A 13,588-nucleotide genomic window follows, 5' to 3' on the forward strand; every position below is an offset into this window, starting at 1 on the left:
TCCGCCTGTCTCGGCCTCCCAAAGTGTTGGGATTACAGGCGTGAGCCACCGCGCATGGACGGGAATTACAATTTGAGATGAGATTTGAGTGGAGCCACAGAGTCAAACCATATCACTGCAAAGGATCCGCAGCAAGGAAGGTCATAAAATCCGAAATTTTAAAATAATTGTCATTATATTATTTCAATTTGTGAATAACTATATTATATATCATTTATAAATGCATATGACGTTATACACAAGGTTAAATGCAAATATCCTCTGGTGTTGGCCTGGCTCAGATCAGGGAAGAAGCCCTGCCTGTAAAGGGTGCAGCTTAGGCTGTTATTTTTGCTTCATTCAGCCGAGCGTCTGATCAAATATTCCGTCACTCAGGGCGTGAAGGGTGGGGCCTGAAACCTTATCCCATCAGGGGCCATATATTAGAAACTGTATAATCAGGCATGCAGCTGGAGAGAACAGGACGCCTCCGTAATTTTACCGGTCCTTTTGTGTTTCTCTGCGTCCAGAGCTCCATTTCTTCTCTTCACTGCTCTGCGTCCTCTGCTCTTAGAGGTCAAGCCTCTGTGGCCTTGTGTCCTGCAGGTATCCGCAGATTTATGGCTAAAAGACCGGGACCCCCTGGAAGCCGAAAAATGGTGAGTGCTGGGTCTGTCATCGTGAGAGAGGGGTGGGAGGTGGTTGGAACTGACTGAAAGTGGCTGTAGCAGGACCCAAACTTCCTCGCAGTCAGCTCCGGAGTCTGAGGACCCAAATCCTCTTTGGCGCAGTTCGGCTGTTAGCCCCCTCCAGCCCTAAGATGGTGCCTGGGCCAGCGGCTGGGACCCTGGGAGTTCTGTCTTTTTCCTCTGCAGTGGCTTTGCCCTGGGCTGGAGCCCTCTCTGGGCAGCTCTGCACTCCCAGCGCCTCATCTCATCCAGATTGTACAGGGATTGGGAAAGTTATCAGGGGAGAATCCTGACACAGGGTGCAGGATTCATAAGTGGTAAGAGCTGTGGTCCCTGGGGTCCCTAGTTCCTCATTTTTCCTTTTAGAGATGTGTGGGAGTCACTGTAAAAATATTAGAGAATTTAATCAAAACGTGATTCAAGAATCATAGAGCGGGCCGGGCGTGGTGGCTCACGCCTGTAATCCCAGCACTTCGGGAGGCCGAGGCGGGCGGATCACGAGGTCAGGAGTTCGAGACCAGCATGACCAACATGGTAAAACCCCATCTCTACTAAAAATACAAAAATTAGCTTGGTGTGGTGGCACGTGCCTGTAGTCCCAGCTACTCAGTAGTCTGAGACAGGAGAATCACCTGAACCCGGGAGGCGGAGGTTGCAGTGAGCCGAGATCGCGCCGTTGTACTCCAGCCTGCGCGACAAAGCAAGACTCCATCTCAAAAAAAAAAAAGAAGAACCATAGAGCGCCCAGCTATGGCTTGTGGGTTGTGATCCATGGGAGAGACTTGAAGAAAAGTCTGTTATAAGTTGCATGATGAAGCAAACCAAATGCAATAATTGGTTTGGTACAGTTATTTAGTGTTTTTATTTGTAAGATCCAGGTGAAAATTTATTGGTTATGTCATCAGAGATTCATTGGCAGATTGTGGTTGCCTAGGCCTGAATATTTTCTTCAAGATAGTAATTTACAATGAATTTTTTTTTTTTTTTTGAGAGGGAGTCTCACTCTGTCCTCCAGGCCGGAGTGCAGTGGTGCAGTCTCACCTCTTTACAACCTCTGCCTCCTGGTTCAAATGATTGTCCTGCCTCAGCCTCCCGAGTAGCTGGAATTACAGGTGTAGGCCACCACGCCCAACTAATTTTTGTATTTTTAGTAGAGACGGGATTTCACCACGTTGGCCAGGTTGGTCTTGAACTTTTGACCTCAGGTGATCTGCCTGCCTCAGCCTCCCAACAGGCTTGGGTTATAGGCATGAGCCACCACACTCAGTCAAGTTTTTTTTCTTTTACCTTCTATTTTAGGTTCAGTGCAAGTTTGTTATATAGGTAAAATCATATCATGAAGTTTTTGTGTACAGATTATATTATCACTCACGTACTAAGCATAGTACTCAACAGATTTGTTATCTGATTTTCTTCATCTTCTGACCCTCCACCCTGAACTGAGCCTCAGTGTCTGTTGTTCTCTTATTTGCGTCCATGTATTCTCATTATTTCGCTCCCACTTACAAGTGACAACATACAGTTTTTGATTTTCTGCTCCTGCACTAGTTTTCTAAAAATAAATCTCCAGCTCCATCGACGTTGCTGCAAAGGACATGACGTTGTTCTTTCTTATAGCTGCATCATATTTCATGGTGTTTACGTAACACATTTTCTTTATCCAGTCTACCACTGAAGACATACAGGTTTATTTCTGGTTTTTGCTATTGTGAATCATTTTCTGTAATAAACATATGCGTGCATGTGTCTTCATGGTAGAATAACTTACATTTATTGGGTATATTCCCAATTGTGGGACTGGGAATGGTAATTCTGTTTTCAGGCTTTTGAAAAAATGCCAAACTGTTTTTCTCAATGGTTAAACAAATTTATACTCTCACCAGCAGCGTATAAGCATTCAATTTCTCCACAACCTCACAAGCATCTGTTCCGTTTTTTTTTTTTTGACTTTTTAGTCTAATTGTTTTTATTTGAATTATTTCTTTTTTCTTCATTACTCTAGTGTTTTATCTATCTTATTATTTTTACACAGAATCAACTTCTGGTTTCGTTGAACTTTTTTTTTTTTTTTGAGACGGAGCTTCGCTTTCGCCCAGGCTGGAGTGCAGTGGCATGATCTCGGCTCACTGCAACCTTCGCCTTCCATTTTCAAGTGATTCTCCTCAGATTACAGGCATGTACCACCATGCCTAGCTAATTTTTGTATTTTTAGTAGAGACGGGGTTTCACCATCTTGGCCAGGCTGGTCTCAAACTCCTGACCTCGTGATTTGCCCGCCTTGGCCTCTGAAAGTGCTGGGATTCCAGGAGTGAGCCGCAGTGCATGGCCTGTTGAACTTTTTTTAGTTATTTAGGTCTCAACTTTCTTCATTTCAGTTCTGATTTTGGTTATTTCTTGACTTTTGCGAGCGTTGAAGTTGGTTTGCTCTTTTGAAATTCTTTTAATTGTAGCATTAGATTTTTAAATTGAGATCTTTCTAACTTTTTGATGTGATGTTTAGTGATATACATTTTGTTCTTAACACTGCCTTAGCTGTAACCCTGAGATTCTGGTATGTTGTACTTAATCTCTAATTAGTTTCAAAAATTTTATTTCTGCCTTAATTTCATTATTTACAAAATAGCCATTTGGAAGCTGATTATTCAATTTTTATGTAATTTCATCATTTTGTATGTTTTTTGTATTGAATTATTATTCTATATATTTTATTTTTAAAATTAATGATAGAGAAACATAAGAATAAATAAAAATGCTGTGCTCTTAATCTAAATGATGAAAATTATTCAACACTTAGTACCAGCTCCCAGGGTGCTATGAAAATTAAATCACAAAATGTGTTATTCCCAGCACAGTGTTCTGTGACATGCTCCAGAGCACATAGTACCTGCTTAATAAAGATTTTATTAGTACATGTGTACAGGTTTTCCAGGTGCAGATTTACTCAGACATTGCTGCCTTCTGTTTTCTCTGTAAACTTTAAAAAGCCAACAAAAAATATAATATTTCAGCATGGTGATTGGTTGTCTTTATTTGTATCAGATGTATTTGTTTTGTGACAAATTTGGTGGGTGTAAGGGACTCTTTGCTGTGCCTGCTTTCTCTCGCTAATGCTAATAATGTGTCTGGGAAAGCACAATCAGCATTTACAGAGGACTTGTTGAAAAAGCCCATTCCTGGACCCTTTTGGATCCTGCAGAATCACTTTGCATAAAGCAGGGCCAAGATTACCAAGTGATTTATAAACTTGAGGAGTTCAAGATACATTCAGGAGAGTTTAGTTCAACCTTTGCATCAAAGGAAGGCTGCGCTGCCTGCCCTGTTTCAGTTTGGTAGGAAGAGGTCAGTGCGGTTCATGCTCCCATTACTGTAAAGAAAATTGCTGGAGTCTGATAGGAGAGGGCAGGGAAAAAGAAACTTATATTTTAATGGTTATGGAGAAGCTCATTGTTCTCTCATTGCTCTTAAATCTTTTCAATTATACACAACAAAAATGGGTGAATGTTTTCTGCAAGTCTCGGTCTTTCTGCCGTGGGTGTGTGTGGTGGTAGCAGGTGAATAGGTTGTGCTTTAAAGGCATATTCTCAAGATGCAGGTTTGATATGTCCAGAGCATCTTACCTGAAAATACATTTCAGAGAAAGAGGAGGAAAAGAAAAAAATCACTTTTTCTCAGGTGAGCATGTTTCAGATCAAGAGCAGTGTCCACTCTGCCTTTTGGAATGCCATCTGTTTGGAAATTGCAAATTTTTACTTCTGTGCTTGTACTGTTGATCCCTAATGAGTTTGTTTCAACTACTTTTTGTGATTTGTATGATAGTCAAGGGGTTCTGAAAAAAATATTTTTTTTCTATATGCTGTAGCGTTCTATACATTCTCTTCATCTTGGATTCTTGTATGCAATGCAGAATTCTCACTACAAATTTATAACCTGCAATATTTAAAATGTTCCCATTGTAGCTGTTGAACATGAGAAGGTGTAAATACTCAAGATTTCTATTGGGGAAACACAGTTGTCTTTGGATATTAGTGAAAAGTGAAACATATCTTGTTGAGGTTTCATCTGTGTGCTCTATTATTTCCACGCAGAACAGGGTTTAGAAAATGTTCATTTAAACAGAATGGCATTTATTACCCAGAAAGTTCTGAAAAAACTATTAGGAGGTACTTGCTCTCCAGGGTGCTAAACAAAGACTACTTAAAATTACTATTAAAAATTACACAACAGGGAAGTTATCTGCACCTTCAACTTTGCATAAAACTGATGTTTCTTTATAATTAAATTTAGGTCAGGCATGGTGGCTCAGGCTTGTAATCTCAGCACTATGGGAGGCCGGGGCAGGCAGATCACATGAGGTCAGGAGTTCGAGGCCAGCCTGGCTAACATGGTGAACCCCTGTCTCTACTAAAAAAATACAAAAAATAGCCAAGTGTGGTGCCATGCGCCTGTAATCCCAGCTACTTGGGAGGTTGAGGCAGGAGAATTGCTTGACCTCAGGAGGCAGAGGTTGCAGTGACCTGAGATTGCACCATTACACTCTAGCCTGGGCGACAGAGCAAGACTCCATCTCAAAAAAAAAAAAAATATATATATATATATTTATTTATTTATTTATTTATTTATTTATTTATTTAAATTTAGTTACAATTTACTTTTCTGAGAGGAGAGAAATACCACAGCAGTGATGTTGTGTTGTGTGTGCATCAGCACATAATAAAAATGTGTCCTAATAAAGTTGATAACAATTTTATTCACTTGGTTCATGATGTCTCTGACATTTTTCCACTATAGAGTTAATTATTATTCTCTTAATTATTAAGTACACTTAGGAGATTTACTAGCCGAAGTGCATAAACCATCACATTTAATCTGGAAGTTGTCCTTTCTTTTTAGATGACTTTTGCATATATTTGTCTTTTAAAGTTGAAGGCTCTTATCTTTATTTACAGGTGAGAGAAACTGGGGAAAACCCAGACTGCCACTTACTGGATGTTTGACAAAATATTCTTACTAGGCTAGAAACATTGGTGAACTTGCTAAAAATTCAGAAATTCAGACTTTATCCCCAATCTCCTGAAACAAAATCTCACAACAAAATATTTAGTTTATTGCACATATTTAGACTTAAGAGCTACCTTCCAACTCATCATGACTGTTTTATCTGAGAAATATACACAGCTTATTCTGTATGATGTAAATATAGCACTCAAAAATAGACATGTCCGACCGGGTGAGGTGGCTCACGCCTGCAATCCCAGCACTTTGGGAGGCAAAGGTGAGTGGATCACATGAGGTCAGGAGTTCAAGACCTGCCTGGCCAACATGGAGAAACCCCTTCTCTACTAAAAATATAAAAATTAGCCAGGCGTGGTGGCCCATGCCTGTATTCCCAGCTATTCGGGAGACTGAGGCAGGAGAATCGATTGAACCCGAGACGGAGGTTGCACTGAGCCAAGATCACGCCACTGCACTCCAGTCTGGGCAACAGAGTGAGACTTGGTAAAAAAAAAAAAAAAAAAAAAAAAAGAAAAGAAAAGAAAAAAGAAGGACAAGTCCATGTTGATGCCCTTAATTTTATAATTTATCATCCAGAAAATTATCAAAGCTACTGTGGTATTGTGGATCTTATGCTCTCCTCTTTTCTCAGAATTAGAGAATACTTCCATGTTAAAAATTATCTTATTGAGTAATTTTAGTCACTCTTGTAAGTAAGAAACACTTCTTTTTACTCTCTTTTTTAACTTGAGTCAAATAAAAATCTCTGCTTACGGCCATATGGTAAGTGTGTGTTCATGAGGTTTTGTTTTTTTTTTTTTTTCAGGGACTGTTGACATTCAGAGACATAGCTATAGAATTCTCTCTGGCGGAGTGGCAATGCCTGGATCGTGCTCAGCAGAATTTATATAGAGATGTGATGTTAGAGAACTACAGAAACCTGGTCTCCCTGGGTGAGGATAACTTCAATACATAATTCCTAATATATTGCCTTTCTCTCTTTTCTAAGATGATTTTGATAATTTCTGCTTTGCATGAATGAATTTTGGCTCTCCGATTTAAAGAAAATCTTGGGGATTCATTGGTGTAGATTAAATTCTTCAAGATGTTTTATCTTGACCAGAACTTTTCCTTTTCCTGAGCTTATGTATCTTTTGCTCTAGGTTAGTGGCAATTCCAAAAATGTCATGGCATAAAATAGCGTTGCCCACGCCTTAGAATTCAGTTGTCACCAACAATGTTTGATTCAGTAGTACTGAGTAGTGAAAATAAGGACTTACAAATTTAAAATATTTTCTAAATATTGAGAAAGTTCTGTTACTAATAATATTAATTTTCTAGAATTTTCTATTATATCCTCTTTACTGAGCATAATACTAGTTTGGTAATTAAAGAATTCAGCAAGATTTACATGACCGGGCACAGTGGCTCACACCTGTAATCCCAGCACGTTGGGAGGCCGAGGCAGGCAGATCACAAGGTCAGGAGTTTGAGACCAGCCTGGCTAATATGATGAAACTCCGTCTCTACTAAAAATACAAAAATTAGCTGGGCGTGGTGGTACGTGCTTGTAGTCCCAGCTACTCGGGAGGCTGAGGCAGAAGAATTGCTTGCACCTGGGAAGTGGAGGTTGCAGTGAGCTGAGATCATGCCACTGCACTCCAGCCTGAGCGACAGAGTGAGACTCCATCTCAAAAAATAAATAAATAAATAAGATTTAAGTTACTTTTTTTTCTTAATAAAACAGGTATGATTGTCTCTAAGCCAGACTTGATCGCCTGTCTGGAGCAAAATAAAGAGCCCCAGAATATAAAGAGAAATGAGATGGCAGCCAAACACCCAGGTGGGTGAGAGCAAATGAAGCAGATGACATGGATGAGATGTCCACAAGTCAAGGAGGTAGCCAGTCTTTAAAATGTGGTCTATGGAGCTGTGCTTTGATGGAAAGAGTTTCTGAGAAGCTTGAGTATTTTTTATTTTTTATTTATTTTATTTTTTTTGCTCTCACATTGGAACACCTTCTGCCCCATGCTGTTAAATTCTCTAAGGATTCTACTTTTATTTCAATAATCTTTCTTCAGGTTCACAGTGTGAGCCAAAGTTTTCTTTATGGCTTATCGGGGACTGCACAAACTGACTACTTTGCCATTGCTTTTGGGGACACACTAATATCTGCATATTTTTGAGAAACTCTATGTTAAACCATTTAAAAACTTTTTTGCATCATGTCTAAAATGTGAGAATAGTAATTTCTGTTTCATTGGTGGTTGTCCATTTTTCTATACATGCCATTCTGTTTTTATTACTGTAGCCTTGAAATATAGTTTAAAGTTTTTTACAATTTTTTTAATTTTTTAATTTTTATATATGTATTTATTTATTTAGAGGGTGGGTTATGATACTTGCTGTAGGGGGATATGCAAGCAGGGTACCTCATGTCTTCATTTTACTCTGTTGCATATTTTAGATATGGATTCATAAATGGTATTGCTGTATTATATAATAATTTCATTTTTAATTATTTGAAGAACATTCATGATGTTTTTTATGATGGCTGTGTCTTTTTTCTCATCAATAACTTTCATAGGTTTCAATTTCTTTACATCATCAACATAGTTGGTGTTTTAAAAAAATTATAGTGGTCATCCTAATTGATGTAATTTTGTTTTGTATTGTGATTTTATTTTGTATTTTTCTATAAATTATTAATTTTGTGCAACCTTTCAAATACTTCTTCCCATTTGTATATCTTTTTATTAAAATTTAGTTTAATCATTTGTCCATTTCTTTTTTCTTTTTTTTTTTTGAAACAGAGTTTTGCTCTTGTTGCCTAAGCTGGAGTGCAATGGGGCAATTTTGGCTCACAGCAACCTCTGCCTCCCAGATTCAAATGATTCTCCTGCCTCAGTCTCCTGAGTAGCTGGGATCAGGGATATGCCACCATGCCCAGCTAATTTTGTATTTTTAGTAGAGATGGGTTTCACCATGTTGGTCAGACTGGTCTCGAATTACTGACCTCAGGTGATCTGCCCACCTCAGCCTCCCAAAGTTCTGGGATTACATGAGTGAGCCACTGCACCCGGTTCATTTGTGCATTTCTAAATCAAGTAATTCAATTACTGTTGTCTACTTCTAGGAGTCGTTTATATATTTTCAATATTAAGCCTTATCACATGTGATTTTCAAATATTGTCACCCATTTCTTGGGTGACACTGTCGCTCTATTAAATGTTTTATGATTGCAGAAATTTTGAAGTTTAGCCCAGTTAAATTTTCCTGTTCTTCTCTTTGTTGCTCATGCATTTGATGGCATGTCTAAGAAAATGGTGCCAAGACCAATGTCATGTCTTTCCACTATTTTTTTTTCTAAGAGTTTCATTAGTTTTTTTTCAGTCCAAGTATTTTGTTTAAAATATTTTTTGTATATGGTGCAATTAAAGCATCCAACTTCATTTTTTCAATGTAGATATCCAGTTTTCAACATTATCTATTGAAGGGATTATATTTTCTCCATTGTCTGCTCCTGGCAACTTTGTGGCAGATTATTTGGTCATACACAGAAGAGTTCATTGCTGGGCTCCCTATTTTGTTCTATCATGTCTTTATTTGTCTTTGTGCGAATACCACATAGTTATTGTTATTGTTGCTTTTTATTATATTTTGAAATCATGAAGTATAATGCCTCTGTTTTTCATGTGTGTTTCTCTAGATATAGTTCATAATAAAATTTAAAAATTTTAGGTCAGGCGTGGTGGCTCACACCTGTAATCCCAGCACTTTGGGAGGCCGAGGTGGGTGGATCACGAGGTCAGGAGATCAAGACTATCCTGGCTAACACGGTGAAAACCCATCTCTACTAAAAAATACAAAAAATTAGCCAGGTGTAGTGGCGGGCACCTATAGTCCCAGCTACTTGGGAGGCTGAGGCAGGAGAATGGCATGAACCCAGGAGGTGGAGCTTGCAGTGAGCCAAGATCGCACCACTGCACTCCAGCCTGAGCAACAGAGTGAGACTCCATCTCAAAAAAAAAAAAATTTAAACAATATTTCAATAATAAATATACTTTCGGAATTTTGATATAGATTATATTAAATTTGTTCACCACTGTGGGATATATTGACATCTTAACAAATTAAGTTGTCACTTAAATATGTTGAGCCTTGAGCAAAAATACTAAATTAGGTTAAATTAAATTATTTGACCCTGTGCAAGAATACATTGAAGAGTGTGTTTATTTCCATATATTTTTTGATTTGCCAGTTTTACTTTTTTCTTTTTAGTTTTATTGAGCTTTGATTAGAAAACATACACTGTATGATTTTGCTCTTCTTAAATTTTTTTTTTTTTTTGACACAGGGTTTCTCACTCTGTTGCCCAGACCGTAGTGCAGTAGCACAATCTTGGCTCATCACAACCTCAACCTCTTGGACTCAAGTAATCCTTCCACCTTGGCCTCCTGAGTGGCTTGCACTACAGACCTACCCCACCATGCCCAGCTAATTTTCAATTATTTGTAGAGACAGGGTCTCACTGTGTTCCCAAGGCTGGTATCAAAGTTCTTGCCCCGAATGATCCTACCACCTTCGCCTCCCAAAGTACTGGGGTTACACCTGTGAGCCACTGCACCTGGCTGATCTTTTTAAATTTACTAAGACTTATGTGTTCTAACAGAATGTACCAGATGCAAATAAGAATATTGTGTATCCACTTGCTTTTGACTGGAGAGTTCTGTACATGTCTGTTTAGCCTATTTGGTTTGTGATATGGTGTAGATGCCCTCAAAATCTCATGTTGAAATGTAATCTCCACTGTTGGATGTGGGGCCTAATGAGAGCTGTTTGCATCACGGAGACAAATCCCTCGTGAATGACTTGGCACAATCACAGAGTTCTCAGGCTATTAATTCACATGAGAGCTGGTTGCTTAAAGGAACCTGGCTCCTCCACCTCACACTCATATCATCTTTCACCATGTGACATGTTTGGTTCTTTTTTGCTTTCCACTGTAATTGCAAGCTTCCTCATATCCTCACCAGAAGCAGATGCTGGCATATACTTCTTGTACAGTCTACTGAACTGTGAACCGAAGAAGTCTTTTTCATTATAAATTACCCAGTCTCAGGTTATTTTCTATAGCATTGCAAAATGAATTCATACACAATATAATGTTCTTCAGGTTTTCTGTTTTTTAAATTGATTTTTTATTTAAATTTTTTATTTATTATTGAAAATGAGGTCTTAATGTTTATAATTTTATGTTGCTATTTTATTTCTTGCTTCATTTTTGTCAATATTTGCCTTATATATTTTGAAGTCCTGATGTTATATATGCATATGCATATAGATAGACATAATAGTTACAGATTCCTAGTAAATGGACTCATTTTACCATTATATAATATCAATCTTTGTCTCATGCTAGTAATGGACTCATTTTCTTTTGTGTGTCTATAAAGATTTTTTCTTTGTGCTACATTGGAGATTTTATAAAACCTCTTAATGTTACAATAGTATATTTTACACTGGTAAAAAAAAAAATGACTTCAGTTGCATAGAAAAATTTGTCCTCATTATATCTACCCTGTGCTTCTTATTGATCTTGCTAATTGTATCTTTTTATGTTTTATGATTATTTTTATGATTATATCTTTCAAATTTTAAAGAATAACTAAAAATGTTTTCTGTACAATCACAATAATGCCACAGAATTTTATTTTTTTTGTATATGCATGTTTTTCAGAAAGGTATGTATTTTCATATGATCTTTTTTCATTATATTATTTGAAGTGGAAAGACCTCTTTTCAGCATTTTATTTAGGGCACATGCAGTGCTTATATGCTTTTCCAACATTTGTTTATTCTGGAAGATCTTTATTTTTTCTTTATTTTGTAGTACATTTTTGCTGGTTATATTTTCACTGTGAAGATTTTTTTTCAGCAATTTGACCATTTTACACAGTTCTTTTCTGACCTGAAAGGTTTCTGTTGACAAATTCACTGGTTGTCTCGGAGGACTAGGCTTATAAATAATACCTCATTTTTATCTTGCAGCTCCAAAGATTATCTTCTGGTTTGTGATTTTTGAAACTTTGCTTAGATATGTGTTATGGATCTTTTTGTGTATATCCTAGTTTGTTTGTTTAACTTCTTCATTTTTTACATTACTTTTTTCTTACCTTTAAATTATTTCAGTTTACTTTTCTATGTCCACAATTGTTTATTTTTTATTATTCCAACCCTTTTGTTGACATTCTCATTTATCCGATGTCTGGTTTTCCATTTTTTTCTCATTGAGCAAAATATGGATTATCTTAAATTTTAAAAATTAATATATACATCTTTATTTTTATAGTTGCTTTTTGAAAATTTTGAGTTTTTTGATTGGACCATGTTGCCCAAATATTTTGTATACATTATAATCTTTGGTTGAGATTTAGACATTAACATAAAACTACCTTTCACAATCTTTATAATGCAGCTCTTTCTTGGCATAGCCTGAAAGCAATTGTCTTGGGTAGAGATTCTGGGAGTCTTGCAAACATGTTCTCAGGATGTGTCTTGTCTGCAATTTTGTATTTATTTTTCAGTTAAGACGTCTTCATATTTCTCCTTACTGGTCAGTAACCACTTTCTACATCTATTTTCTGTCCATGATAGTGCAGTCTTTCTGCTGTTGTAACATTCACTTTTGATCTCAGAAGACTTAAAGCTGTCATTAAAGGCACCATGTTCTTCTACTGGGGATGAGGAAGGGCTGTGTTGGGTAAATGTAGCAGACTTTTCTCTTCTCTATATATGGTTCTGGACATCGTGCTCACATGGTGCACACACTTACTTTATTTATAAATTTCCAACAAAGGTATTTTGATCACTATGATTTTGTTACATTTATATATCTATGAAGGAATTATGGCCTGTGGTATTTTGATATGCCATTTTGCTAATGTACCTTGAATAATTTTATATATTTGATTTGTACAGTATATTTATCTGAGTCTAGTAAGTGGAGTAACTTGTGATTTTTATGTCTTTCAGTTACATGTTCTCATTTCACCCAAGACCTTCAGCCAGAGCAGGGCATAAAAGATTCACTCCAAAAAGTAATACCAAGAACATATGGAAAATGTGGACAGGAGAATTTACAATTTAAAAAATGTTGTAAAAGAGTAGATGAGTGTGAGGTGCACAGAGGAGGTTATAATGACCTTAACCAATGTTTGTCAAATACCCAAAACAAAATATTTCAGACTCATAAATGTGTCAAAGTCTTCAGTAAATTTTCAAATTCCAATAGACACAATGCAAGATATACTGGAAAGAAACATTTGAAATGTAAAAAATATGGCAAATCATTTTGCATGTTTTCACACTTAAATCAACATCAGATAATTCATACTAAGGAGAAGTCCTACAAATGTGAAGAATGTGGCAAATCCTTTAACCACTCCTCAAGTGGTACTACACATAAAAGAATTCTTACTGGAGAGAAACCCTACAGATGTGAGGAATGTGGCAGAGCCTTTAGGTGGCCCTCAAACCTTACTAGACATAAGAGAATTCATACTGGAGAGAAACCCTACGCATGTGAAGAATGTGGCCAAGCCTTTAGGCGCTCCTCAACACTTATTAACCACAAGAGAATTCATACTGGAGAGAGACCCTACACATGTGAAGAATGTGGCAAAGCCTTTAGCGTATCCTCAGCCCTCATTTACCACAAGAGAATTCATACTGGAGAGAAACCCTACACATGTGAAGAATGTGGCAGAGCCTTTAACTGCTCCTCAACTGTAAAGGCACATAAGAGAATTCATACTGGAGAGAAACCATACAAATGTGAAGAATGTGACAAAGCTTTTAAGTGGCATTCAAGTCTTGCTAAACATAAGATAATTCACACTGGAGAGAAACCCTACAAATGTAAATAA

General features: G+C 37.2%; 1 protein-coding gene across 1 annotated transcript; it reads left to right on the forward strand.

The window, feature by feature from the left end:
• The first annotated feature begins 599 nt into the window (after positions 1-599).
• Positions 600-13,588, forward strand: ZNF735 (zinc finger protein 735). Its single transcript, XM_031012895.2, has 4 exons — positions 600-638; positions 6,487-6,613; positions 7,408-7,503; positions 12,696-13,588. The coding sequence occupies exons 1-4, from the start codon at positions 600-602 to the stop codon at positions 13,586-13,588; spliced, it is 1,155 nt and encodes a 384-aa protein (XP_030868755.2).

The sequence above is a fragment of the Gorilla gorilla genome, chromosome 6, assembly GCF_029281585.2.
Source record: "Gorilla gorilla gorilla isolate KB3781 chromosome 6, NHGRI_mGorGor1-v2.1_pri, whole genome shotgun sequence".
Taxonomy (NCBI): domain Eukaryota; kingdom Metazoa; phylum Chordata; class Mammalia; order Primates; family Hominidae; genus Gorilla; species Gorilla gorilla.